Here is a 26,034-nt window from a genome sequence, read left to right as displayed (position 1 = left end):
CCTCGGTGGGGGCGTGGTTACGCTACCAGGGCGCGCCGCGTTCTTCGGAGCAGAGGGCTCGACGTGGCGCGTGCGGCCCCGCCCCGCGCCCAGGAGTCCCGGCAGCCTGCGCGCGCCCGCGAGCTTCGATTTCCTCGCGCTTGCGGCAATTACGCAGAGGAAGCGGGAGGTGTGGCCGCAGCGCTCCTCAGCTGGAGGAACCCGGAGGCGGGGAGGCGCGACGAAGGAGCGAGGATGGCCGGGAGAGGGATGGAGCTGGCTTCTGGGCGTTGCCCGGTCTGTAAGGGGGCGAGGCTTCCCAAGAAGTGGAGGCCGGCCACGTCCCGTCGCGTGGGTGAACAGCCGCCCCGCCGTAGCTGTCCTCAGGGCGTCCAGACATGTCCGAGGTGAAGAGTAGGAAGAAGCCAGGGCCTAAGGGAGCCCCTGCAGAGCCCGTGAAACGGGGTGAGGGCAGGAAGAGCCCCGAGGCCCAAGGGGGCGGCTGGGCGGACCCGAGGACCGGCCTGAGCCTGCTGTCGCTGGGGACGTGCCTAGGCCTGGCCTGGTAAGTGGTCGCGGGCCGCTGGCGCCCAACCAGCGTCGCCCGGGTCTTCCAGGTCACGGTCCCGTCCTGCGTCGCCTGGCTTCACATCCTGCTAACCTTGCATCCCCCGGCCTGCGGCTTCTGTTCTCTGCCTCCATCGCAGAGGAAGGATACGGCCCAACTTTGTTCTTTCTTTCGCTCATTCCTTGTAACTCATTTTTCTTCCGGGCTAGAAACGTACCCCTCTTCGCTCAACTGGAATTGAGCCTAAAATTTGGGAACCAGTCAGTCATTTGTTAAGCGTTGCAGGTTCAGCCACGCTTCTGCTACACGTCAGAAGCTTTCACGTTTTTATAAACCGTTTTCCGCGATAAGATTTACCCCACCCCAGCTGTCCCTAAAATACCTGATGGAAACATTTGCAACTTTAAAGAAAGTTCAACAGACATTAATGCTAATGGCAAAATTTGGAGGGTTTCTCATTTCCATCAATGTACATACGTTTGAATATAAAACCTAAGTTACAGATTTGACCGTAACTGTGAAGCTACTTAGGTGTAAACATTTGTAGTTTTTAAGCCAAACAAATAATGATATACTGGTGTCATTGGGGAAAATAAATATTAGAAATAACCTTTAAACTAGTTGTTTTATTTTCCCGAGATAATCTGTTTCATTTTATAACAACACTGACACTTGAATAGAATTTTCCTCCATTTTTCACAACCTTCCAAAGTGATAGAAGTCTAGAAGAAACCCCAGACCTTTAATCTAGACTTTTTTTTTTTTTTTTTTTGGTACTGGGGTGTGAACCCAGGGTGCTTAACTACTGAGCTACATCCCCAACTCTTTTTTTATGTTTTACTCTTTTATTCTTTTTAGTTTTACAACTAAGTTGTAAATGATGTGGACACACTGGTTGTGTATTCATATATGAACATAGGAAAGTTATGTCCGATTAAGTCTACTGTCAACAAATTATAAGTTGCTTCTATATCCCATATCCCCTCCATTCCCTTTGTCCCTGTTTGTCTAATCCAGGGAACTTCTATTCCTCCCCCACCCCCATCATGTTTTTTTTGTTTTGTTTTGTTTTTTTGTGTGTGTGGAGGGGGAACGGGTGCTGGGGATTGAACCCAGGGCCTTGTGCATGCAAGGCAAGCATTCTACCAACTGAGTTATATCCTCAGCCCCGCGATCCATCATGTTTTATTTTGAGACACGGTCTCTCTAAATTGCTTAGGGCCTCCCTAAGTTGCTGAGGCTAGCTTCAAACCTGCAGTCCTCCCACCTCGGCCTCCCAAGTCACTGGGATTACAGGCCTGCGCCACCATGCCTGGCTGCCATTCAATAATTTGATTATGTCCTGGGGGAAAACTTAATAGAAAACTAAACTTTAAAACTTGAAAAGCTGATGCTTCATCTAAGGAATTTGCTATGAGGGATTTTTGTTTTTATTGTAGAAAGACAAAAACATGTTACATTCATTTGAAAGATTTCATCTGAGCTATGACTTTGAAAAATAATTTTTTTAGTACTGAATCAATTATTTTTAGGATTAGAGGTGTATCTCAGTGATAGAGCACTTGTCAGCATGTTTGAGGCCCTGAGTTCCATGCCTAGCACCATTAAAAGAAAAAAAAAGTTTTTTTTAAATGGACAGAATCTACAACTGTACTAAAATAGTTGACTCTAAGTTGCTCCTGAGAAATCTTTTGCCACAAGAATTGAGTATATACATTTAGTTTGCTATTTATAGCAAAATATTCGTGGTAAATTTGGGGATGAAATTTTATCCTGGTAAGACATTTGCAAACATTCTCCAAATAAAAGAGCAAACATTTGCCATTTCTTAAATACTTTCAGAGCACAGAATTATAACAAAGTAGTTGAAATCTTTACCATTAGAACACATACTTTAGCTTCAAAAACTCAATCCACCAAATCCTTATTAAATGGTAACTTAACTGACGCTATTCAGTTGTTAAAATATAACAGTGAATATGTGTACCTATAAACACTGCTTATGCATCCTCTCACACTTTGTCTCACTGAGAAAATCTGAACCCTTGTGCCCCAGGAGGATTTCAAGGCATCACAATATATGAGTATCTTCAGATCTTAGTCTTTGGGTCCTTGTTTGAAAAATAAACAGAAATAACACATAACAAACTTAAAAGTGTGTTGTTTTCCTATCTTCTCTCTGCTAAATAAAATCCTGATACATCATCATACATCAACTTGATAATAAATACTGGAGTGGCCCAAGACATGAATTCAGTATCAGTTTGCATATCTCATTTCTAAAAGAAAATTTTCAGATAAAATAATTGAAGAGATTCTGCTTTCAGAAAATTGAAAAGGAAGTTACTAAACAAGACAAAACCTTTTACACAAGGATATTTATTACCTAGAAATTCAGTCAACTGGAGCTATAATCCTAGCAATTTACAAAGATAAGGCAGGAGGATCACAAGTTTGAGGGCAGCCTCAGCAACTTAGCAAGACACTGTCTCAATTTTTTTTTTTTTTTGGTACCGGGTTTAAACTCAGGGACACTTGACCACTGAGGCACATCTCCAGCCCTATTTTGTATTTTATTTAGACACAAGGTCTCACTGAGTTGCTTTGCACCTCACCTTTGCTGAGGTTGGCTTTGAACTCATGATCCTCCTTCCTCAGCCTTCTGAGCCACAGGCGTGCTCCATCATTCCTGGCTTCCAATTTTTAAAAAAGAAAGAAAAGGGGCTGTGGACATAGTGCAGTGGTAAAGTTTTAATCACCAGTACAAAAAATAATTTTTTTTAATTCCATTGTGAAGATTTTAATTTTCTTCTGGAAATTTCAACAAATTATAAATTGCTTTTATAAAAGATTTTCATGACATTATAATTGTGTAGAAGAATTCAAAAGCTCTCTAAACAATATTTAGGGTTTTCTTCCTTTATCGTCCAGTATAACTTTGTCTATATAATCTTGGCTAACTTTTTCTAGATCTTTTGCTATTATTGTTATTAGAGTTTTATCTTTAAAACAGGATTGTACTTTAAACATGAAATATATTCAGTGTTTTTCTAAATATTGGGTTCTGTACTAAAAATGAAGCTGTAGATGGTATGAAATATAGGGTTAAGTATGTACCAACCCTGCTAGTGACACTAGAAATTTTTTGCAGAAGGTTTATAATACCTTCCTTTAGTCATTTGCCTCTGTCATTATTAAGTTGAAATAAGAGCCAAAGGAAATCCTGTATTTACGTCTTCAATCAACTGTCTCTACCTTCTACAATTCTGAAGAAGCCATACAGAGGCAGTAGACCATTAGGGCTAAAGAGCCCTAAATCTGTATGAGGTCTCTGTAGATTGCAATGGTTTATGATAGAATGAAGAAGATTCCTTTTGGAAGGCCTAAATTTAGCCAATTAACCTTTGTCCTACATTTAACATTTTCAGGGCCTTACCTATGTGATAGCGAGAAGAGATCCCAAAGTAGGATAAGAGAATGATGCTCCTTTAGTAACCTGTAAGTGGTCTAATCCATCTGTTCTATACTTCATTTACCATAACTCCAACCCCAATTATGCTTAATGTTCAAAGGAGACAGAGATAGGACTAGCTGACAAGTACAGGTAAACAGAAGGTAATCTGCTCCTTTATAAACCATAGACACATAGGCAGGATGGAAAAAAAGTTGTACAAAATAGTCAAAAAGAAAGGGCCAATGTACTTAAATAGAATAGTTGATGTGTTAAACTCTAGGTATTATTCTATGAACTTTTATAAATATGAACCTGTTTAATCCCTGTAACAACCCTTTGAGGTATTACCCTTGCTTTATAGATGAAGAAATGAGCAAAAGTTGTTTAATTTGTCCAAGGTGGTTACTATAGCTAATAAGTGGTAGAGCCAAGATGGTCCAGCTACATACTTAACCTGTATATGTACCCTTCCTTTGATACTAATACAAAATAAGACCAGACTCTAGAAATAGAGATCCCCCAAATCCAGAATTAGTCATTTTCTTCCTTTCACTAGAAGCTCTACCACTCAGCAGACCCTAATTGTTGGTCTTTCACACTCACCTAAAAGATTAGAAACGGTTCTGTTAGAATATGCCTCTGACTCATGAAAAGAAAATGAAGCACCTTGGGCTCAAATCTGGATGCCAGATTGAAAAAACTTGGTTTTTCAAAACTGAAGCATCCCTCTCTTAGGTACTTTCTTGACTAGAAAATCAGTCATTCTCTTCCTTAATTTTAAGTGAATTAATGTTGATCAAGCATTTAGAATAGTGCGGCACATTTAAATGGAAATAAAATGTATTATAATGTATTATGCCTTATCAATACCATGCAGACCACTTTTCATTTTTTCATTAGTATCAATAAGTCAACTTTGTGCATGTTTTTATATGCACTATTCATATGTAGCAAGGTTGAATCTTGTACTTTTTTACTTTTGTGAAAGGTTAAACATAAGAGGAGAAAAACCTTACAAGTTAACATCAAAAATGGTATCTCTACTGATGTGACAGTTTTCTTCAAGTTTTTACTTAATGCTTGAATTTGAAAAGTCCAGAGACAGACAACATTAAAATATTTAATAAAATTGAAAATCCTGTAATGCATTTTTATAGTGAGTCAACTTTGATTCAGTCTTTTTTATAATGATTTTACTCTGAATAAACTCGCTGATCTATACAATCAATCCATGAAGTAATACTATGGAGTATGGATGATAAAACTAGCCCCTAAAATTAGCTTTTACTTCTTTAGGCTGACCTCAACCAAACCTATACTGAGGGTTGGGTGGGTATCTTAAAATTCAAGAATGAGAAGTGGATAAAAAATTTCGTCTGGGGCTGGAGTTATAACTCAGTGGTGGAGTGCTTGCCTAGCACATGTGAGGCACATGTTTATTTTCATGTGGTACTGAAGTTCAATCCTCAGTACCACATGAAAATAAATAAATAAAATAAAGGCATTGTGTCCATCTACACAATATATATATATATATATATATATATATATTTTAAATTTGTCTACCCATCCATCTTTGAAAAGTATGAACCTAGCCAGGCCTGGTGTTGCATACCTATAATCCCAGCTGCTTGGGAAGCTGAGCCAGGAAAATCACAAATTCAAGCCCAACCTTGGCAACTTAGTGGACTGTTAAAAAAAAATAATAAAAAGGCTTGAGGATGTAGCTTATTCATAGGGTACCCCTGGATTCAATACCCAGTACCAAAAAAAAAGAAAAGAAATTAGGAAATGAAGGCTTTCTAATAACCAGAAGTTTTGTTTAAAATTCATGTTGAGGGGCTAGGGATGTGGCTCAAGTGGTAGCGCGCTCGCCTAGCATGCGTGCAGCCCGGGTTCGATCCTCAGCACCACATACCAACAAAGATGTTGTGTCCACCAAGAACTAAAAAATAAATATTAAAAAATTCTCTCTCTCTCTCTCTCTCCTCTCTCACTCTCTCTTAAAAAAAAAAAAGATAAAAGGAAAAAGAAAAGGAACACATGGGAGAATTTTTAAAAAAATAAAAATAAAAAAAATAAAATTCATGTTGACACACAGGAGAATCTGTGCTAATTATATAACCTGAAATTATACTAAGTATCTCTTGACATTAATCTATACCATCAAAAGAAATTTCAATGGGGCAAGGTAGTGCATGCTGTAATCCTAGGTGCTCTCAAGACTGAGGGAGGAGGATTTCGAGTTCAAAGCTAGCCTCAGCAAAAGTGAGGCACTAAGCAACTCAATGAGACTCTGTCTCTAAATAAAATACAAAATAGGGCTGGGGATATGGCTCAGAGGCTGAGTGCCCCTGAGTTCAATCCCTGGTACCCCAAGAAAAGAAAAATTTCGTCCAACATTCTGTTGGTTTAAAAAGCCAAAAAAAAAAAAAAACCAGGGCTGGGGATGTGGCTCAAGCGGTAGCGCGCTCGCCTGGCATGCGTGAGGTCCGGGTTGGATCCTCAGCACCACATACCAACAAAGATGTTGTGTCCGCCAAGAACTAAAAAATAAATATTAAAAATTCTCTCTCTCTCTCTCTCTCTCTCTCTCTCTCTCTCTCTCCTCTCTCACTCTCTCTTAAAAAAAAAAAAAACAGAAGAATCCATTTTAGCTTTAGCAACTGAGAAGTCTAAAGATATCATTTATGAGTTCAAAACACCATTGCCTTTGTAAGAATACACAAGTCAGCTACACTTTAAAAAAAAAAAGTCTTTTACTTCTCTTTGAAGTCTTTGAAATCTTTAAGTGTTTTAAGTTCATTTCAATGGAAATGAATTTACAAAACATGGTCAATTAGTAGTCCTCATGCTGTGCATTCAGATCACCTCTGAAGCTGTTTAAATTTTCAATGTTCACGTCATATACTAGACCAATTAAATCAGAATCTCTGTGGGTGAGGCCCAGGTATAAGATTTGTTAAAGCTGCCAGGTGATTCCAAGATACAGGGGAGCTTTTGAACCACTCTTCTAGGTACTGTTACTTAAGTGCTTCACTTGGTCCTGCTCCATTGCTATTTTTTTCTCCCTCTTTTGGTACCAGAGATTGAACTTAGGGTGCTTAACCCCTAAAGATTGGTATACCTTTTTTATTCTTCTACCTTTGTTTGATGAAGAATATATTCCAACTTTATTATTGTTTTTATTTTGGTTTGGTTTGGGTATTGGGGATTTAACCCAGGGGTGCTTTACCACTGAGTCACTTCCCCAGCCCTTCTTACTTTTTGAGTCAGGGCCTCACTAAGTTGCTGAGGCTAGCATTGAACTTACAATCCTCTTGCCTCAGCCTCCTGGGTCACTGTGATTTCAGGCATACACCACTGTGCCAGGCTCATTATTGTTTTAATCTTATGATCAAACTCAGGGCCTCTCACATGCCAGGCAAACTATCTACCACTGAATTACACCTCTAAGTGCTATTATTTTCATCTTTTCTGTTGTCACCATGGATTAAACCCAGAGGAACTTTACCTCTGAGCTACATTCCCAGTCATTTTTATTTTTTCAAATAAAAACTATTACAGGTATGTGCCACTAGGCCCACTTCAGTTCTATTTTAGAATGACATCTGAACTGCTCTACATGAGTTGTATTATAGAGTCTAATCAATTGTAGGGTTTATATACCTGCATTACATATGTATTTCACCTTGACAGTGGCTCCCTTTCATTTTCATGCATCTTCTATTATTTTGCATCTTCTTTGAGAGAGAGAGAGAATTTTTTATTTATTGTTTCAGTTTTCGACGGACACAACATCTTTGTATGTGGTGCTGAGGATCGAACCCAGGCCGCACGCATGCCAGGCAAGCGCGCTACCGCTTGAGCCACATCCCCAGTATTTTGCACCTTCTAATCACAATTACCTCTCTCTCTTCCAAATCATGATTTTTGCTTTTCATGAGTCTATTCTTCTACATTTTAGCTTTTAAGTACTTTTTATAGATAATCTTTGTTTTTCCTACATTTTTTGTTTCTCCTATAAAAACACTTTCTAGGTAAGTGTCCTAAAATGGCTTTGAGAAAAATAGTTTAGATCAAAGAGCTTGTTCTAAATAGTTTACCATGACTTTCTCCAAAATGTTTCCTGTTTGTACATACATCTATTACAGATATCACACTGTCTTACTGTGCTGTGAAATGTAAACAAGGACAGAGTTTACTCTTGTCAAGAGTTAAAGCAGTACCTATCACATAGTATTTATCTGCCTGTTATAAATGAAATAAACTGACAAAAATTACAGCTTGCTACCAGAATTTATGTTCTTACCAGAAGTGGGTATAATACTTCTTTGAAATTCAAATTTAAATGAATATGAATAGGGCCATAGTGACTTTTTTTCTTTTAATCTTTCCCAGGTTTGTATTTCAACAGTCAGAAAAATTTGCAGAGGTAGAAAACAAATACCAGTTACTGAAAATGGAAAGCAAGGAGTTCCAAGGACTTCAAAGTGAAATCAGTTTAATTTCAGAAAAGGTAATTATTAATTTATTTGGGGAGACTTTCCCATTTTATTTCTCTTCTAGCTTTCCTTTATGCCAGCTCAGAACTTCTTTCTTCCTGTGTGTTAAATTGTTACTATTTCAACTCACTGATCTTCCTACCTCTTGACATTCTTCCTCTGATCCAATTTGGATTTATATTGCACCTTAAAAGGACATGGATTTTTATATATAACAATGTCTACTGTTGAAAAAGACCAGTATGCATTTGCAAAGCCCTGGGTTCGATCATCACCACTGCAAAAAAATAAATTTAAAAAATTTAAAACTTAAAAAAGTAAAAGACTGATAGGTTCATATTGATATGATGTTAATTTTTTTAAGTGTCAGGTTACCCGAGCAATGAAAACATGGTTGAGCTTTACATATAAAATTAGAATATGAATAGCACTTATAGATCATCTATCATTTTCTTTCCACATTTTAAGAATGTATGTATATGCATATAAAAATAACAGGTCTGTCAGAAAAAAAATAACTAGCCTAAACATAAATTTTGATTCTATGGCCGGAGTTCTAATGAAAATTAAAATAACACCTTGTAGGGGCTGGGGCTGTAGCTCAGTGGTAGAGTGCTTGCCTGGCATGTGTGGGGCCCTGGGTTCAATCCTGAGCACCACAAAAAGATAAATAAATAAAATAAGGGGATTGTATCTATCTATAACTAAAAAAAATAAATAAATAAAAATAACACCATGTATATGACATGTGTCTTCAAATTGCAAATGATTTCCAGCAGATGCATTATTTACTGTGATTCTTAGAAATATGAAACCATCTTGTCACTCCCACATCTCTCAGAAGAGGATCCACTGTGATCATGTGGGCTGTATCTGGCTAGCAGTGACCAAGCTATCACTGGGAAACACATTTGTTCATCTATCCATCACTAAACCTTTACTCATGTTATCAGCGTGTGGTTGGCACCACGGTGGTAAAGATGTTAATATAGACAGACATGATGGAGGGTCTAATTCCCTATTGCCTCATGAGAAAGATGAGCAAATAATGCCCCAGAAGAAAAAAGTCATGAATGAAAATTGAGTGATTTATGCATGCCAGAGGATTCCATGGAAAAGGTGAGCATAATGGGCTTCTGGGAAGAAACTGAAAAGGACTTGGTATTTTGACATAGGGCTCAAATTGGAATCTGGTTATAAGCACTCTGGAATACTGAAAGAAAAATTTCAGGTACTAGAATTCATATATTTAACTAAAAGCTATTGAAAATAAATTTTGAACAAAGCCAGATTTCCTTTTTAAATAAAATATTTTGGTGACAAAAAAATTTTGAAACATTTTTAAAATATCATCATTGAATCCAAGAAGTATTCAGTCTTTTTATAGTTCTTTTCTAGGAGTATTTTAATAATAGCTGCCTTTTCCCAAAGCTAGCCCTAAAAGTCAGCATAATGCAGTAGGAGGGAAAAACAACTAGAGGTGGGCTCTCATCACAATTCGGTTACTTGGAACAAATTACTTGAACTTCCCTTGGCCTCTATTCAGCATTCATTATGTGAGAAATAACAGGATGAGATATATATGCAAACTGTTTTAAAACTTTCAGCTACAAATAATGGTAAGGTATTGGCTGTTTTCAAAAAAGTGAAAAACTATTAGAATATATTGGCAGCCATAAATGCTAGTTACTGTGATGTATTAGTCTTCAATCGATGTGACAAAATACCTGAGAAAATCAACTTACAAGAAGAAAGATTTATTTTGACTCATGACTTTGAAGGTTTCAGTCCATGGTGGACTGACTCCATTGTTTCTGAGCCAGAAACAATGTAGTTCACTGTGGTGGAAGGTGTGGAAGGAGCAAAGCTGCTCACATCCGAGCATCTGGGAAGGAGAAAGAGGAAGAGTGAGGAAGGAGCTAAGATCAATATATAGTCACCCAGGACTTGCTGCCCGCAAAGACCCACTCCCTCTAACTGGTTCCACCTCCTGCAGTTTCCACCACCTCCCAAAAGCCTATTAAGTTATGAATTCATCAGTGACTAATCCTCTGATAATATCAGAGCCCTCATGATCCAATCACTTTCCAAAAGTTCCCACCTCTGAACATTGCTGCAAGCCTTTAACACTTGAGCCAATCTATACCATTGTAGTGTATCAGTCATTTAATAATTTGCAAATTAAAGCTTGAGATTATTATACTGAAAAATAGATTGTTTACTTGGGCTATATTGCCTCAAGATTACAGTGATGTTCTGATGAACAGCTTACACAGGAAAACATCTTAGATTAAGATGCTCAGTTCTTCAAAATACTGCTAATTACCAACATACAAGTATATCTCAGAATTGGTTTTTAAAGGAATTTGTATTATGGCTACATGAATGCATTAAAATAGTTTTTAAAAAACATTTCAGAGTGGTCTTATCTTATTAGTTAGTATTATTATTGCACATTGTTCCCACCTGTCACTTGGAAATACTATAGGTTTTGAATGGGATGAGCCCAAAAGGCTTTTATAAAGTCTGCCCTTCTTCCTAGACATCAACAAATGTGTTTTTTGTTCTCTGAGAAATGGGGACTACAAAAAAACACAAGACATGTATCTCTTCCTGAAAGGTCTTTAGAAGCTTTCAGATCTTCTTTATCTAATTTATCAGTCTACTAATGAGTCAGACTTCAGAGTCACTTTTAAACCTTTCTTTATTGTACTCCTGACTTATTTCTCCTCTACAGTCTTTTGCTCCTTGGGTTACTTCTGTCACAGTGAGATAGGTGAGCTCTCAGACAAAGAAAAAAAGAAACCTTTACTAGATTAGAGACCCAAATCTAGGAGCATGACCAGCTATACTTGTGTCTAGTGAGATGATCAAAACTTCCAGCGTATGACTGCACCAGATCAATTAGAACAAAAGCATAATCAATTTAAATTTTAAATATCACTAGATTCAAGGACCTATACAATGTACCCACAAATGATTTATGGCTAGACTGCTTAAATTGGAAAAAACATTCTGAATGCCAAATATCAAATGATTGACATGGGATTTGATTTTTACAAAAGCGTACCTGGGACTCTGCAAGAAAGTACTACATATAGTCAGAGAGCTCAACTCTGGGTGTATTACTCTTCTTCTTGCCTCATGAGAAAGATGAGCATATAATGCCCCAGAAGAAAAAAGCCATGAAAACAAGGGGCATCCACACCCTGCCTTTGGGATATATCTATCTTTGCTTTACTGTCTTTTATAAATGCATCGTCAATTCTTTTCAGTGGAGTAAGTCAAGAGCCCACCTGGGCCAAGTTGAGGTCTCACTGCACCCTTGGAAGGACCTCCTCATACCCCTATTTGGTGACAGTGACACTAATCATAGCCCATTCTGATTTGTTGTTAATTTCTTTGTCTCCCTTACTCCTTGTAGAGCAAACACTGCATCTTTTATTGCTATTTTTTTAGCACCTAGAAATGAAACTAGCTCATAGAAGACGCTGGATAGATCTTATTGAGACTATAGAATATATAATACAGAAGATCCATAATACTTTCCCCCTATCAAATTTGAAATCAGGAACTATGCTGTGTTTATATTTTATAAAATTTCTAGCACTAGCTCTGGCACAGAGTGAACATTCAAAAATTTTGAACTATACTTTGGAAAGTACATGAATAGATGCTACAATAATTCCCACTCTCAGGCTTATGGCTATGGACGTTTCTTTAGAAGCTTAGGACTCCAGGTGTGGTGGCTGAAGCCTCTTATCCCAGCAACTCGGAATGTCGAGGCAGGAGTATTGCAAATTCAAGGCCAGCCTGGGCAACTTAAACTTAGCAAGGCCCTGTCTCAAAATAAAAGGGCATACTCAGTAGTAGAGCACCCTGGGTTCAATCTCAGTACTACCCCCCCCTCCAAAAAAAAAAAAAAGAAAGTATTAGGAAGCATCAACAAAGAAAGGTATTATTGTACCATACTGTGCATAGTAGTTTTTTAAAAATTTAAGTAATAGTAGTATGTTGGATTATTTAGAGAGGAAATGACTGGAAGCAGATATTTAGATAATACTTCTTTTATAATATATCTTTTCTTGATCTTTGAAGTCTGGGTTGAGTCTCCACCTAGGTGCTTCCATAGATGGAAAATCACTGTTATAATGCAGATAAATGCATTTTTCCCCAGTTAAACTAAACTGCTTAAAGGCAGAACTGTGTTATGTCTTTAACACAATTCTACAAACATTTGATATATTAATGATCATTTCTAGGCATTTCTATAATCTATGAAGTTATTATCTATGTGAATATAGACTTAATTAAGACCAGAACTGGTCTTCATAGTCCAGATATATATGAAGAGGTGTAGCAGGAGCTTAATATCAGTTGCTGATACTTACAACACTTTATCATTTGTGACTTGTCTCACTAAACTTTATTTATTTATTTATTTTTGCATTACGATTCTTTATCACTAAACTTTTTTTTAAATTCATATTTGCTTTGTGAGATCTGATTCTAGTACCTTAGGCATAAAAGGTTGACCTAAGAAAAATTTTTTTCAAGCATAAACTCTTCCAGAATCATAGATTTTAGGGAAAATAACATATTTTTACACTAAATTGCAATTTCTAAAAAATCAAATAACCATTAACATGACATCTTAACTAACTCCATTTGAGTGAAAAAGACGACAGTGTGATACACTTCAGACTTTCTTTTTACATTATGTTTCTCTTGAATATGCTTCCATGGCAAAGCACAAATATTTAGGATCATAGCACCAAGTATGGTGGCAGCTCAGGAGGCTGAGGCAGGAAGATCACAAGTTCAAAGCCAACCTCAGCAATTTAGCAAGGCCCTAAGCAACTCAGTGAGACCCTGTCTCTAAATAAAACACAAAAAAGGCCTGGGGATGTGGCTCAGTGGGTAAGTGCCCCTGGGTTTAATCCCCAGTACCAAAAAACAAAAAAACGTAGGATTATAAATTTAGGTTTATATTTTTGTGGCAAAGGGCTAATCTGTATTTATTTGTTAAAAGAACCATGAAAGTAATAAATGTTTGTCTGTTTGATTCTGACATACTTGAATATTTTAGTCATGAATATTTTAGTCAGAATTTGAACTTGGCATTTATTATGCTCCTAATTGTTAAAAGTATATGTCTCTAATATAAAAAGTATTAAGTAGCCTTGGGAATTGTTTTGTGTTACAAATGCAGCTTGAGTCTACTGAAAGTATCCTGCAGGAAGCTACATCATCCATGTCTTTGATGACCCAGTTTGAACAGGAAGTATCCGGCCTCCAAAGATTCATGCATGACATTCAAAACAGTGAAGAGATGCTCACTCAAAAGATGCAAAAGCTTAATGAGAAATTCCAAAATATTACAGATTTCTGGAAGAGAAGCCTAGCAGAAATGAATGATAATACAGACATTTTCAAATCAGAAGCAAAACATATACATTCTCAAGTTACTGTCCAAATTAACTCAGCTGAGCAAGAAATAAAATTACTCACTGAACGGCTAAAAGATTTGGAAGATAGCACAGAACGAAATATTAGAACAGTAAAAAGACAAGAAGAAGAGGATCTTCTGAGAGTAGAAGAGCAGCTTAGCTCTGATACAAAAACAGTTGAGAAGTTAGAAGAGGAACAGCATGCTCTCCTTGCCAGAGATGAAGATCTGACTAATAAACTTTCCAGCTATGAACCCAAAGTTGAAGAATGCAAGACTCATTTGCCAACAATTGAAAGTGCTGTTCTCTCTGTTCTCAGAGTCTCTCAGGATCTGATAGGAACAGAAAAGAAAATGGAAGACCTCACTATGCAGATGTTTAATATGGAAGATGATATGTTGAAAGCTGTATCTGAAATAATGGAGATGCAGAAAACCCTTGAAGGACTTCAGTATGATAATAGCCTCTTAAAGATGCAAAATGAACTGAATGTTCTGAAAGGAAAAGTTCATGATATTATAACATATTCCAGTACAAGAGAAAAGGGAACTTTAGAAGAATATAAGCTAGAAAATAAAGGAATCGATGATTTTTAAAAAAAATCACTGCATGTATTCTGATGAATCATTCAACTATGCATAAATCAATTAGTTCCATGGTTTTTGAGTTATAGTGTTATGCCTCACTTTATTGGAAAAATGAGAAGTCCACACAATGGATTTATCCACATAATCAAAGCTTACCTTTTTAAGGTCTAAACCTCACTTTAACCATTTTAAATATAATTAATTCTAAAGTTTATATTTATCTGTCTTTAAGGTGATATACTCAGTTTTTTAAATGTTTTCCCAATAGTTGATGAACATCAATATGAATTTCACCTATTATATTGGATCCAAATATTTTGCTATATCTGGGTACTATTGAAGAATTTTTACAATTCACTGAATGACCCAAATTTGCTATTTTTCAAACCTGTGTTTTCCTTACATCTTTTCTATCACCTGATCTTGCTCAGGTTGGATAGTAACAAGTCTGCCTCAGTCAGTTCTTCACTTTCCTATGTTAATTCACTGCAGGCTAAGAGTCCAGACAGTCAAGTCCATAGGAATTTTGTAGGGGCTGGGGATAAAGCTCAGTTGCTAGAGTGGTTGCCTCACATGAGGCCCTGGGTTCAAACCCCAGCACCACAAAAAGGAAAAAGAAAAGGAGGAATTTTATCTAAAATAAAGGATAATGTGCCTGAAGATGAGCCTGGGACTTTTCTGTGAATTAATATGCACTCTCTGAAAACTATAAAACCTAGGAAATATTTTACTTTTTGTTAAGGTTCTAAACTGTGTTACAAATACTTGCAAGATTTTTAAATTGAGTAAATTCTTACTTAAGGCCTTTCTTATTACTTGTGTATGCTTCAAAGTATGAACTTACAGAATATCTTTGTATACTAGATTTTTTTAAGGTTCTAACTGTGTTAGACTCTTGAGTTTGCTAGATACCTGATCTCCAAATAAATTGGTCTAGTTACAATAAAAATACCCAATAAGCCTGTGGCTTATTTTAAGTGGCAACATAATGATAAATAGTGATAATTATGATGACTAAAAGTATGTCATTAAGGATTCCCCCAAACTTTTGGGACTAAATTTATTTTACGTATTGACTTTATTTTACCTAAAATTATTTAATGTAGCCAATTACATCATATATTTGCATTGGAAGTTCTGTTCTTATTTCTTTTTGCCAGTAACTATCTCAGTTTTATAATACAGTTTCAGTGGAATTAGACACAAACTTTTTTCAACAAAAACTTAAAGCAGTTCCTAAAGGTAGTTGTGATAGTTTTATTATGTAATTTTGCAAGTTTTTGGAAAAATACCTAACAAGTTCTCCATTGGAGTTAAGAAGGCCTGTGGTAGACAGACATTGAGTTATATAAACAAACATCTGTGTGCACTGACAAATTTGTGTTTGTATGCTTTTTTTTAAATGCCAATAAACAAGATTATAAAGTTAGCTGGAACATCATTGTTTCTGACCTCTACATTTTAGGGATAGATGTGATTCCCCGCACCCTCCCCCCCACACACTTGGTATTGAACCCAGGGGCAGTCTACCACTGAGCTTCATCCCTAGCCTTCTTTTGAGTCAGTGTTTCACTCAATTGCTGAGGCTGGCCTTGAATCCACGGTCCTCCTGCCTCAGCCTCCTAGTTGCCATCAATTTCTTCTCTTGTGCTCTTCATTTTTAATTAATTGTATGTGTGCCATCACTTCCAGATGATCTCTTGTGCTCTTCATTTTTAAGTAATTTTTGCCTATCACCAGATTTGATTCAACTTTACTATGTACTTGTACATACCATAGTAAGAGTTACTGAAACCTAAGGTGGGCACCATGCTCTATGATAACACAAGGGGAATGAAAACCACTTCTACAAGCATTACATAAAAAACTACTGAAGGGATGGGGGTGGAGCTCAGTGGCAGAGTGCTTGCCTTGCATGTATGAGGCACTGGGTTCCTCAGCACCACATAAAAATAAACAAATAAAAGCATGCTGTCCATCTACAACTACAAAAAAATTTAAAAAAAAAATAAAGTGGGGGGGGCTGGCGTGGTGGCTCAGTGGTAGCGCGCTCACCTAGCAAGCGTGAGGCCCTGGGTTCGATCCTCAGTACCACATACAAACAAATAAAGGTATCGTGTCCAACTTCAATTAAAAAATAAATATTTAAAAAAAAAACAACTAAAGTGGGGCTGGGGTTGTGGCTCAGTGGTAGAGCACTTGCCTGGCATGTGTGAGGCCCTAGGTTCAATCCTTAGCACCACATATAAATAAAAAAAAAAAATAAAGGTATTGTGTCCATCTACAACTAAAAAAATTTTTTTTTAATTTAAAAAACTATTGAAGTGTGTGTGTTCCTTTCCGAAGATTTTCCTATTTAAAATATTGCTATTGGATTTAGATATACTTAATTTATCTTTGTTTCTTTTGTTCATGTAGTTAACACAAATATTTGAAATTTCTTAAACTCCTATTTACCAAACATTAAATTCAATCCTTCCTTAAAGGAAAATTGCCAATATTCGAAGATACATTTTTGTATATTTGTAATGGATAATAAACTTTATTATCAATTAACTTATTATAGTCATGAGTCCATTTTTTAAATTTTTAGCACAAACCAAAGCTTTAAAAAAATACCTAATTTTTTTGTTATCTTTTGAGTATAAAGTTTAAAAATACATTTTTATAAGTGTTTTCTTAAATTTTGCCTAATGACAAGCTGTTGACTAGGTGTACTTTTATATTTTATAATGAAAAATGTTGGTTTAATCTCAGCCTAATTGGAGTCCTCTGAATAACCTATAATCTTGATCAAAGTTTGATCTTATGTCATTATTCAGTAATGATACTATAAATTCACCATAAACACTAAAAACAACTCTTATTTCTTTACAAGCTTATCTTATTCAGGTGACAAAAGCTCTGCAAATTTTCCCAGGGTCTATTTGTTTCAATTCAGCTATGAGCTATTAATAGTTAATTAAATCAACTATTGATTAATTTAATTGATTAATTTAATTCTCTCCCAGCTAAGAGAAAGGGATAAAATTAACATTTTGTGTGCCAAACATTTTTAGGAGATTCATATACATCATCATCATCATCATCATCATCAGAATTATATTGAGAGCCTGCTATGATGTGCTATGCTAAGAACTTTACACGTATTACCACTTTTCCTCACTATAGGTTTGTAATTATTATACCCATTTACAAATAAGGAAATTGAGGATCAGCAAAATTAGATTATCACTGCAAGTTCTGTCCAACTCCAGAGGCTGAGGACCTCCTATCATATGATACAACTAGGGAAGGAAAAAAAAAATCACAAGAAAACTACTGTCAGTAGAACTATAAAAAAGCAGTAATTCAGACAAACATGTTTGTTCTCTACTATGTTGCCATTAACTAGACTATAAGCTCTTCAAAAGCTCTAACAATTGTTTGGACTTCAGGCATAAGAAGGAGGTATCTTAATTTGAGTAATGCTAATAAGCTACATTTACTCTACCAGAGTAAATATGTTAGTAAATGATAACCTAGTAATAAAACAAATGAAAGTAAGTCAGCTACTCCTTTTACCCTTCGGAGACTGTGTTTTAGCAAATATACTGTTTAGCAAAAACAGTTTTGCAATCACTACTTGATTTCTTTCAAGCCTGTGGCTACTTCTTATATACCCACAATAATATTTTCACAAACTAACTTCTATACTTAAAAAAATTAAAAATTAACACTTTAGGCTACCTTCACCACCTATAGTTAATGTAGTATAAAGCTATTGAGAAAATTTCTAAAATACATTTTGAACCAAAACATACTTGATGGGACAAGGAGGGAGAGTTGCTACTTTGAATTAATTCTCTGCTCCATTTCATCAGTTCATTACAATTCTTTTACAGCTATATAACTGCTTCTTTTTAAAGATGCCATCAAAATACTATCTGAACATATATATTGTGGTTTTATTTCCATTAAATAAAACTATATTAACCAAAATAATTTCAAAAAATGTTTGCAGAGTAAGCCAAATACAATTTAAGGAAGATAACCTATTAAAAAACACATTGAAGAAATACACATTTAAAAAAAATTTTTTTATATCTTTAAACTGCATCTTACTTTGTAAAAATGTTTTTCAGCCTAAATATTTGCTTTTCTATTCTTTGTTTTCTTTTGAGTTTTCAATAATCTATTTATTGACATTCTGCTTCCCAAACTAAACTACAAACTCCCCAAAACAGAGTTTGTCCTTGATTATACCACCACATCCTATAACGGTAACATTGTTGAATCCAACTACTTTACTATTAGTAGATTGCTATCAATAGTCTCCTACTTTAAAATATAATGCTTTCATAGAACAAGCTGTCAGTTAAATGAAAAGTCAAACAATTGATATACATGACAAATGAGGTTCCCTTTCCAGAGTAATCACAGTGTATATATCTGTCTTTGGGCATCAAAATTGATGATCTATTTCTAGCATTTTGCATTTGTTCTTTACTTCATAGTTCAGTACATAGTCTACAGGCTTAGTTAATCTTCTAATTGATGCCATTATAGTCTCACCTGACAATTCACATCCTTGCTTTAATTTCAGCTTTGTATATTTATGAGAACTACCTATCTTATGATCAAAATTTAATTTTCTCTTTCTCTTCATTTTATAAACTGATAGCACAGTGCAATAAAATTTCAAATATTCAAACTACAGTAAAATATTCAACTTCCCCAATAGTGCTGTGGAGACACATTTAGACACAAAGAGATTATATCAAACTAAAAATCTACAGCCAGCAAAGACACCGATCAACAGAATGAAGAGACAACCTGAAGAATGAAAGAGAATATTTGAAAACCATATGTCTGATAAGGGATTAATATCCAAAATATATAAGGAACTCAAGCAACTCAGTAGCAGAAAACAACTCTTTTTAAAAATGGGCAATGGTCCTAAATAAAGATCTATCAAAACATAAATGATCAACAGGTATAATGAAAAAATTTTCAACATCACTAATACCAGGAAAATGAAAAATCAAAGCTACAATGAGATAACATCTCATACCTATAAAAATGTTTACTATCAAAAAGAAAAAAAGGTGTTGGCAAAATGTGGAGAAAAAGAAACACTTTTAGACTCTCGGTGAGAATGTGAATTAGTACACCTATAGGAAAAACATTATGGAAGTTCCTCAGAAAATTAAAAAATAAAACTGCCATATGATGGAAACATTCACTTCTAGGTATGTATCCAAAGAAAATGAAGCCAATAGTAGAAGAGATATGTGCATCCCCATGTTCTTTGAAGCAGCATTTTCAATAGCCAATTTATGGAATCAAAATAAGTGTCCAACCCACTTGAATCAATCTGTGAAATATGGTATAATAAGAACTATGTAATGTTTTGAACAACCAACAATAAAATAATTTAAAAAAAAATAATAATAAGTGTCCGTCAATGGATGAACAATAAACAAAATGTATATATACACAATGCAATACTACTCAGACTTTAAAAAGAAGATCATTGTCATTTGCAACAGCATGAATAAATCTGGAAGGCATTATGTTGAAAAAAATAAACTAGGCACAGAAAAACAAATACTACATGGTATAGCATGGTGACTATACTTAATAAATAATGTATTATTTACCTGAAAATGGCTAGTAGAGTGTATCTCAAATGTTCTCACCACAAGTGGAGGGAAAAAGTGAAGTGAGGAATATGATCATTAACATGATTAATCATTTCAGTGTTTACATATTTCAAGACATCACATTGTACTCCATAAATATATACAATTTTAATTTTATCAATTAAACCTTAGTAAAGCAGAAAAAAGGGCTTAGCCTGGTGGCAGGCACCTATAGTCCCAGCTACTTGGGAAACTAAAGCAGTAGGATCCCTTGGTCCCAAGAATTTGAGACCAACCTTGGCAACATAATGAAACCTCATCTCAAAAATAAAACAGTGCATGCCTGTAATCCCAGCAGCATGGGTGGCTGAGGCAGGAGGATCGTGAGTTCAAAGCCAGCCTCAGGAAAAGCAAGCATTTTAAGCAACTCAATGAGACCCTGTCTCTAAATAAAAATACTAAATAGGGCTGGGAATGTGGCTTAGTGGTCAAGCGCTCCAGAGTTCAATCCCTGGTACCAATAAATAAATAAAGTAAAATAACTTCCTTTAACCCAATTTAAACATTATGTAATACATATATGTATCAAGCATTACATGGTACCTCATTAACTGTACACCTTTTATGTTGTCAGTTAAAAATTTAAAAAGTAGAAAGTTTTAAAAACAAAACACACACAGACACACATCCAAAAAAAAACTTGGATAAAAAGAGAAGCTCTTTTGCCTTTTCTCACCCCCCCAAATATACCAAATTTCACCTGAAAGAGATTTTTTCCCTTCTCTAGAAATAGTAAATACTTCACTGTCTCATTTAGGGTATTTTGTTGCTATATAGAGAATCAATGGTATGAAAGTAGTAACTCAGAAAATGTAACATCCAGTAACTTTTTATGAAATTTCCTGAATGTTTTCTTCTTATTCATTAGTAATAAATTGTTCTAAAAGCTCTTACTTTTGAAGCCATCTTTTACCAAATGCTTTCCCAAAGAGCAGAAAAATTATAAATATAGCACGTAAAATTAAGTTGAATTTTAAATTTTGAGGCTTTAATGAATTTAATCATTGTGGTGTTATATTTTCTTATAGTGTCAGAAATGTGAAGCTCTTGTGGAAAAACTGAAGTCGTTTCAAATAATTGTACATCTAAAGCATCTAGAGGAAGAAATTTATGCAGTGAAATCTTGGTCCAGCAAGATGACTGAAAAACAGGATATACTGAATAACAATTTGACAACTCTTTCTCAAGAAATTACAAAACTAGACCAAAGTACAACTTCCATGGCAAAAGATGTTGGTCTCAAGATTACAACTGTAAAAACAGATATACGACGTATTTCAGGTTTAGTAACTGATGTAACATCCTTGACAGAGTCTGTGCAAGAACTGGAAGCTAAATTAGAAAAAGTAGATAAAAATACAGTGAAAAACATAGGTGATCTTCTCTCAAGTAGTATTGATCGAACAGCAACACTTCGAAAGACAGCATCTGAAAATTCACAAAGAATTAACTCAGTTAAGAAGACGTTAACTGAGCTAAAGAGTGATTTCAACAAGCACACAGATAGATTTTTAAGCTTAGAAAGTGACAGAGCTAAAGTTATGAAGACAGTGACTTTTGCAAATGATCTAAAACCAAAGGTATATAACCTAAAGAAGGACTTTTCCCGGTTGGAGCCATTGGTAAATGATTTAACACTACGCATTGGGAGATTGGTTACTGACTTATTACAGAGAGAGAAAGAAATTGCTTTTTTAAATGAAAAAATATCTAACTTAACTATGGTCCAAGCTGAGATTAAGGATATTAAAGATGAAATAACACATATTTCTGATATGGATGTTTAACATTGTTTAGCTTAGACTGAGATAATCATTTTTTAAAAAATGGGACCTCTGTTATGTTGGGATGAAAACCAGTTTGTATTTTATTCTATTTTTCCCAGTAATGTTTTTTTTTTGAGGGGGGGTTCCCAAGATTGAATTCAGGGGCATTCCTCCACTGAGCCTTATCTCTAGCCCTATTTTGTGTTTTATTAGAGACAGTGTCTCACTGGATTGCTTAGCACTTCTTTAAATTGCTGAGGCTGGCTTTGAACTTTGAACTTTGAAATCCTCCTGCCTCAGCCTACAGAACCAACGGATTACAGGCATGCGCCACCACACCCAGCCTAATTTTTTAAACAGACTGAACATTTGAATTTCCCAAACATGCTGAAACATAAACTTGCACCTTTATATAGCAACAACCTTATCCATCACCCTGGCCTACATACTCTTAAACACACATGCCCTTATACTAGGTGGGGGAAAAGGAGAATCAGCTGGTCTAGCACTGGGAAGTCTGGGCAAGGCAGAATCTGAATCCCTACTTATCTCATTGACTGATAGGAAACACAGTGTGTTGTAGTTTAAATATGAGGTGTCCCTCAATCATGTGAGACATTACTAGAACATTCAGAGGTGAAATGGTTTTAACTCACTGCTAGGTATTAACTGGATGTTAACTATAGGAAGATAAGGTGTGCTTAGAGAGGTGGGTCACCAGGGGCAGGTGTGTATTTTATTCCTCGTGAGGAAAGCTGTCTTTATTTGCTTCTAGATTGTCACATCCTGAGCTTTCCTATGCCATACTGTTCCACCAGGTTATTTTGCCTCACCTCGCAAAGACCAATGGAGTTCGCCTTCTTTGGACTATGATCTTGGAAACCATGAGCCCTAAATAAATTTTCTCTCTAAAATTGTTCTTGTCAGGTGTTTTGGTCACAGCAACAGAAAAGCTGAATTAAAGGGCTGGGGATATAACTCAGTTGGTAGAATGCATGCACAAGGCCATGGGTTCAATCCCTAGCACCACAAAAAGGAGAAAAAAAAAAAAAAAAAACAACTGACTAAAATAGTGTGGTTGGGACCCTAACTGAATAACTATCCCAGCAAGGTATAGTGGCCCACACCTATAATCCCAGTGACTGGAGAAGCTGAGGCAGGAGGATCATAAGTGTGAAGGAAAGCCTGGGCAATGTAGTAACCCTGTCTCAAAAAAAATAGCTCATTGGTACAGCAGTCCTGGGTTGAGTCCAAGTATGGGGGTTATGGGATAGGAGAGGGGACTACTACTCAGGGTTCAGGACTGTAGCATTCATTATCCAGTTAGAGAAACTCAAAGGAATAGCCAAGGAGCTACAGAAAAAGAATCAGCTAAGTAAATCTTCTTTTTTCTGTTAATTTTTTTTAGTTGTAGATGGACCTAATACCTTTATTTTATTTATTTTATTTTTGTATGTGTTGCCGAGGATCAAACCCAGTGCCACACACATGCTAGGCAAGCGCTTTGCCACTGAGCCACAGTCCTGGCCCCAGATAAGTAAAGCTTTCTGGGTCTTTCATGGCTTTGAGAAACTATGGAAAGAAACAGTAGTGTCAGTCTATTTGGGCTGCTATATAATACATAGCAAAAATTGGACAGATGCTTTATGCCCCCAGGGGGTCCCTCCCTGTAGCAGCAGAACAAGTGCTTCTCCAGCACCGCAGTACGCAGTACCCATGGCTATCTTCGAGGAGGTGAGCATGTTGGGCTTTGAGGAGTTCAATCAGGCTGTGGAACAGCACCTTGGCAAGACCATTTTGCCTACTTTACAGGTTCTAAGGACACCGATGGGAAAAGCTGTTGTCCCAAATGTGTGCAGGCAGAACCAGTCATTTGAGAGGGGCTGAAAGCATATTAGTGTAGAATATGTGTTCATCCACTTCCAAGTAGGAGAAAAAATCTTATTGGAAAGATCCAAATAATGAATTAAGAAAACAACTGAAAGTAACTGCAGTGCCTACACTACTTAAATGTGGAACCTTCAAAAACTGGTATAATCTGAGTGTTTTCAGGCCAACCTTGTGGTGATGCTGTTCTCTGAAGATTAAAATTTAATGATGGCAATTGTGTTTTGATTTCCTAGTTTGGTCTAGTATAAAATAAACTACATATTTGAATTCATTGTAGCAATAAGTATATGATGATGTGAAAATTAGCCATGTCTAAACAATAAAGAATGCTTTTTAAAAAAAAAATTGGACAGCCTATAAACAATTTAAGTTACTCCTCACTGGCAGATTCTCTATCTGGTGAGGGCTTTTTGGTTCATACAGTTCTCGTAGTTATGTACATGGCAGTTCTTTGAGGCCAATTTTATAAGGGCACTTACCTCACTAATGAGGGCTTTTTCATCATCATCAATTCCCAAATGCCTCTCCTCTTAATACCTTGCTGTTGGTTAAATAGGTTTCAACTCATGGATTTTGGATAGATACATTCAGAACACAGCAAATAGGTTACCTAAAACAGGATAGAAGGGGCTAAGCCGTAGAGCGCTCACCTAGCATGTGTGAGGCCCTGGGTTCGATCCTCAGCACCACATAAAAATAAAATAAAGATGTTGTGTACACCGAACACTAAAAAATAAATATTAAAATATTCTCTCTTTAAAAAAAAAAGAGAGGGTAGAAGGTGGCATCTAGGAGGGGTCAGGGAAGGGATGAGTGTGGATCACAGGGGCCTTGCCAAGCCTGGACAAAGACTGCCTCAAGGCAACACAGCTGATATGTGGTAGTGATGTGAACAGGAGTAGCTAAAGCCTCTACAGAAGGAAGTTCTAACATTTCATACATCATAGGCAATTCAAATCATAAATTCTAGAAAATGAAAATCTAGTAACAGAAAGAGGTTGTCTAGTTTACTAGGATTCTCCAGAGAAACAAAACCAATAGGAGATGATATATTCGTAGAGATACATTTTTGGAATTGGCTCACACAAATAAGAGATCAAGTTGTCCCACAACCTGACCTGCCACCTGTAAGCTGGAGAACCAGGAAAGCCAGTTGTGTAATTGGATCTGAGTTCAAAGGACTGAGAACTGAGAGAGCTGATGGTGTATATGCTCAAGAGCAGGAGAAAATGGATATCCCAGGAAAATTCACCCTCTGCCTTTCCATTCCACTCAGGACCTTAATAGATGAGATCATGCCCACCCACATTAGTGAGAGTCATCTTTATTCAATAGGCCAATTGAAATGCTAATCTCTTCTGGAAACACCCTCAGAGATATATCCAGAAATAACATTTACCAGTTTCCTGGGCATCCCCCTTAGCTCAGTCAAACTGACACAAAAAATAACCGTTGCACCTGGGATAGAGTTGAAGGGAGGTTAAGATTACAAAGAGGTACAAAGAAATTTTGAATGTTTATCATCCTCATCATTATGATGGTTTTATTGGTAGATACATGCATCAAAACTCACCAGATTATACAATTTAAAAATGTGCAGTTTAGGGCTGGGGCTCAGTGGTAGCCCACTTGCCTGGCATGTGTGAGGAACTGGATTTGGTTCTCAGCACCACATATAAATAAATAAAATAAAGGTCTATCAACAACAACAAATGTGCAGTTTAGGACTGGGGCTGTAGCTCAGTGGTACAGCCTTGCACATGTGAGGCACTGCATTCAAACCTCAGCACCACATAAAAATAAAGAGATTGTGTCCATCTACAACTAAAAAAAATATATTTTTTTTAAAAAATTGCAGTTTATCAGGGCATGGTTGTGCACACCTATAATCCCAGCATCTGGGGAGGCTGAGATAGGAGGATTGGGAGTTCAAAGCCAGCCTCAGCAAAAGTGAGGTGTTAAGCAACTCAATGATAAATAAAACATAAAAAAATAGGGCTGGGGATGTGGCTCAGTGGTTGAGTGTCCCTGAGTTAAATCCCCAGTATCCCCCCCGAAAGATAAATAAAAATGTGCAGTTTAGAGGAAATCAATCACTCTTCAATAAAATTATAAAAGAAAAAACATAAAAAGATCTTTTTTAAAAAAATC

General features: G+C 36.2%; 1 protein-coding gene and 1 pseudogene across 3 annotated transcripts; both read left to right on the top strand.

Annotated features, from left to right (window-relative positions):
* Nucleotides 1–105: 105 nt before the first annotated feature.
* IKBIP (IKBKB interacting protein) lies at nt 106–25,716 on the top strand. Of its 2 annotated transcripts, none has more exons than XM_081309987.1 (3): nt 106–544; nt 8,403–8,520; nt 21,256–25,716. In XM_081309987.1, exons 1-3 carry the CDS (start codon nt 378–380, stop codon nt 22,012–22,014), a joined length of 1,044 nt encoding a protein of 347 aa, XP_081166113.1. In that variant the 5' UTR covers nt 106–377; the 3' UTR covers nt 22,015–25,716. The 2 variants fall into 2 exon arrangements, with proteins under 2 accessions (XP_081166113.1, XP_081166112.1); XM_081309986.1 differs by lacking the exon at nt 21,256–25,716 and adding an exon at nt 13,719–15,648 and having other exon boundaries at nt 119–544.
* LOC308657823 (thioredoxin domain-containing protein 17-like) lies at nt 23,482–25,716 on the top strand (annotated as a pseudogene). Its single transcript has one exon. The product of its transcript is annotated as a thioredoxin domain-containing protein 17-like (transcript).
* Nucleotides 25,717–26,034: the final 318 nt, after the last annotated feature.

This window comes from Spermophilus citellus (assembly GCF_964194105.1).
Source record: "Spermophilus citellus genome assembly, chromosome: 10".
Taxonomy (NCBI): Eukaryota; Metazoa; Chordata; class Mammalia; order Rodentia; family Sciuridae; genus Spermophilus; species Spermophilus citellus.
This window is presented reverse-complemented; position numbering and strand designations above follow the sequence as displayed.

Coding starts and splice junctions, on each gene's coding strand:
- IKBIP (XM_081309986.1), top strand. CDS start 378: ATGTCCGAGGTGAAGAGTAGGAAGAAGCCAGGGCCTAAGGGAGCCCCT. Junction 545..8,402: donor ACGTGCCTAGGCCTGGCCTG/GTAAGTGGTCGC, acceptor AATCTTTCCCAG/GTTTGTATTTCAACAGTCAG. Junction 8,521..13,718: donor TCAGTTTAATTTCAGAAAAG/GTAATTATTAAT, acceptor TTACAAATGCAG/CTTGAGTCTACTGAAAGTAT.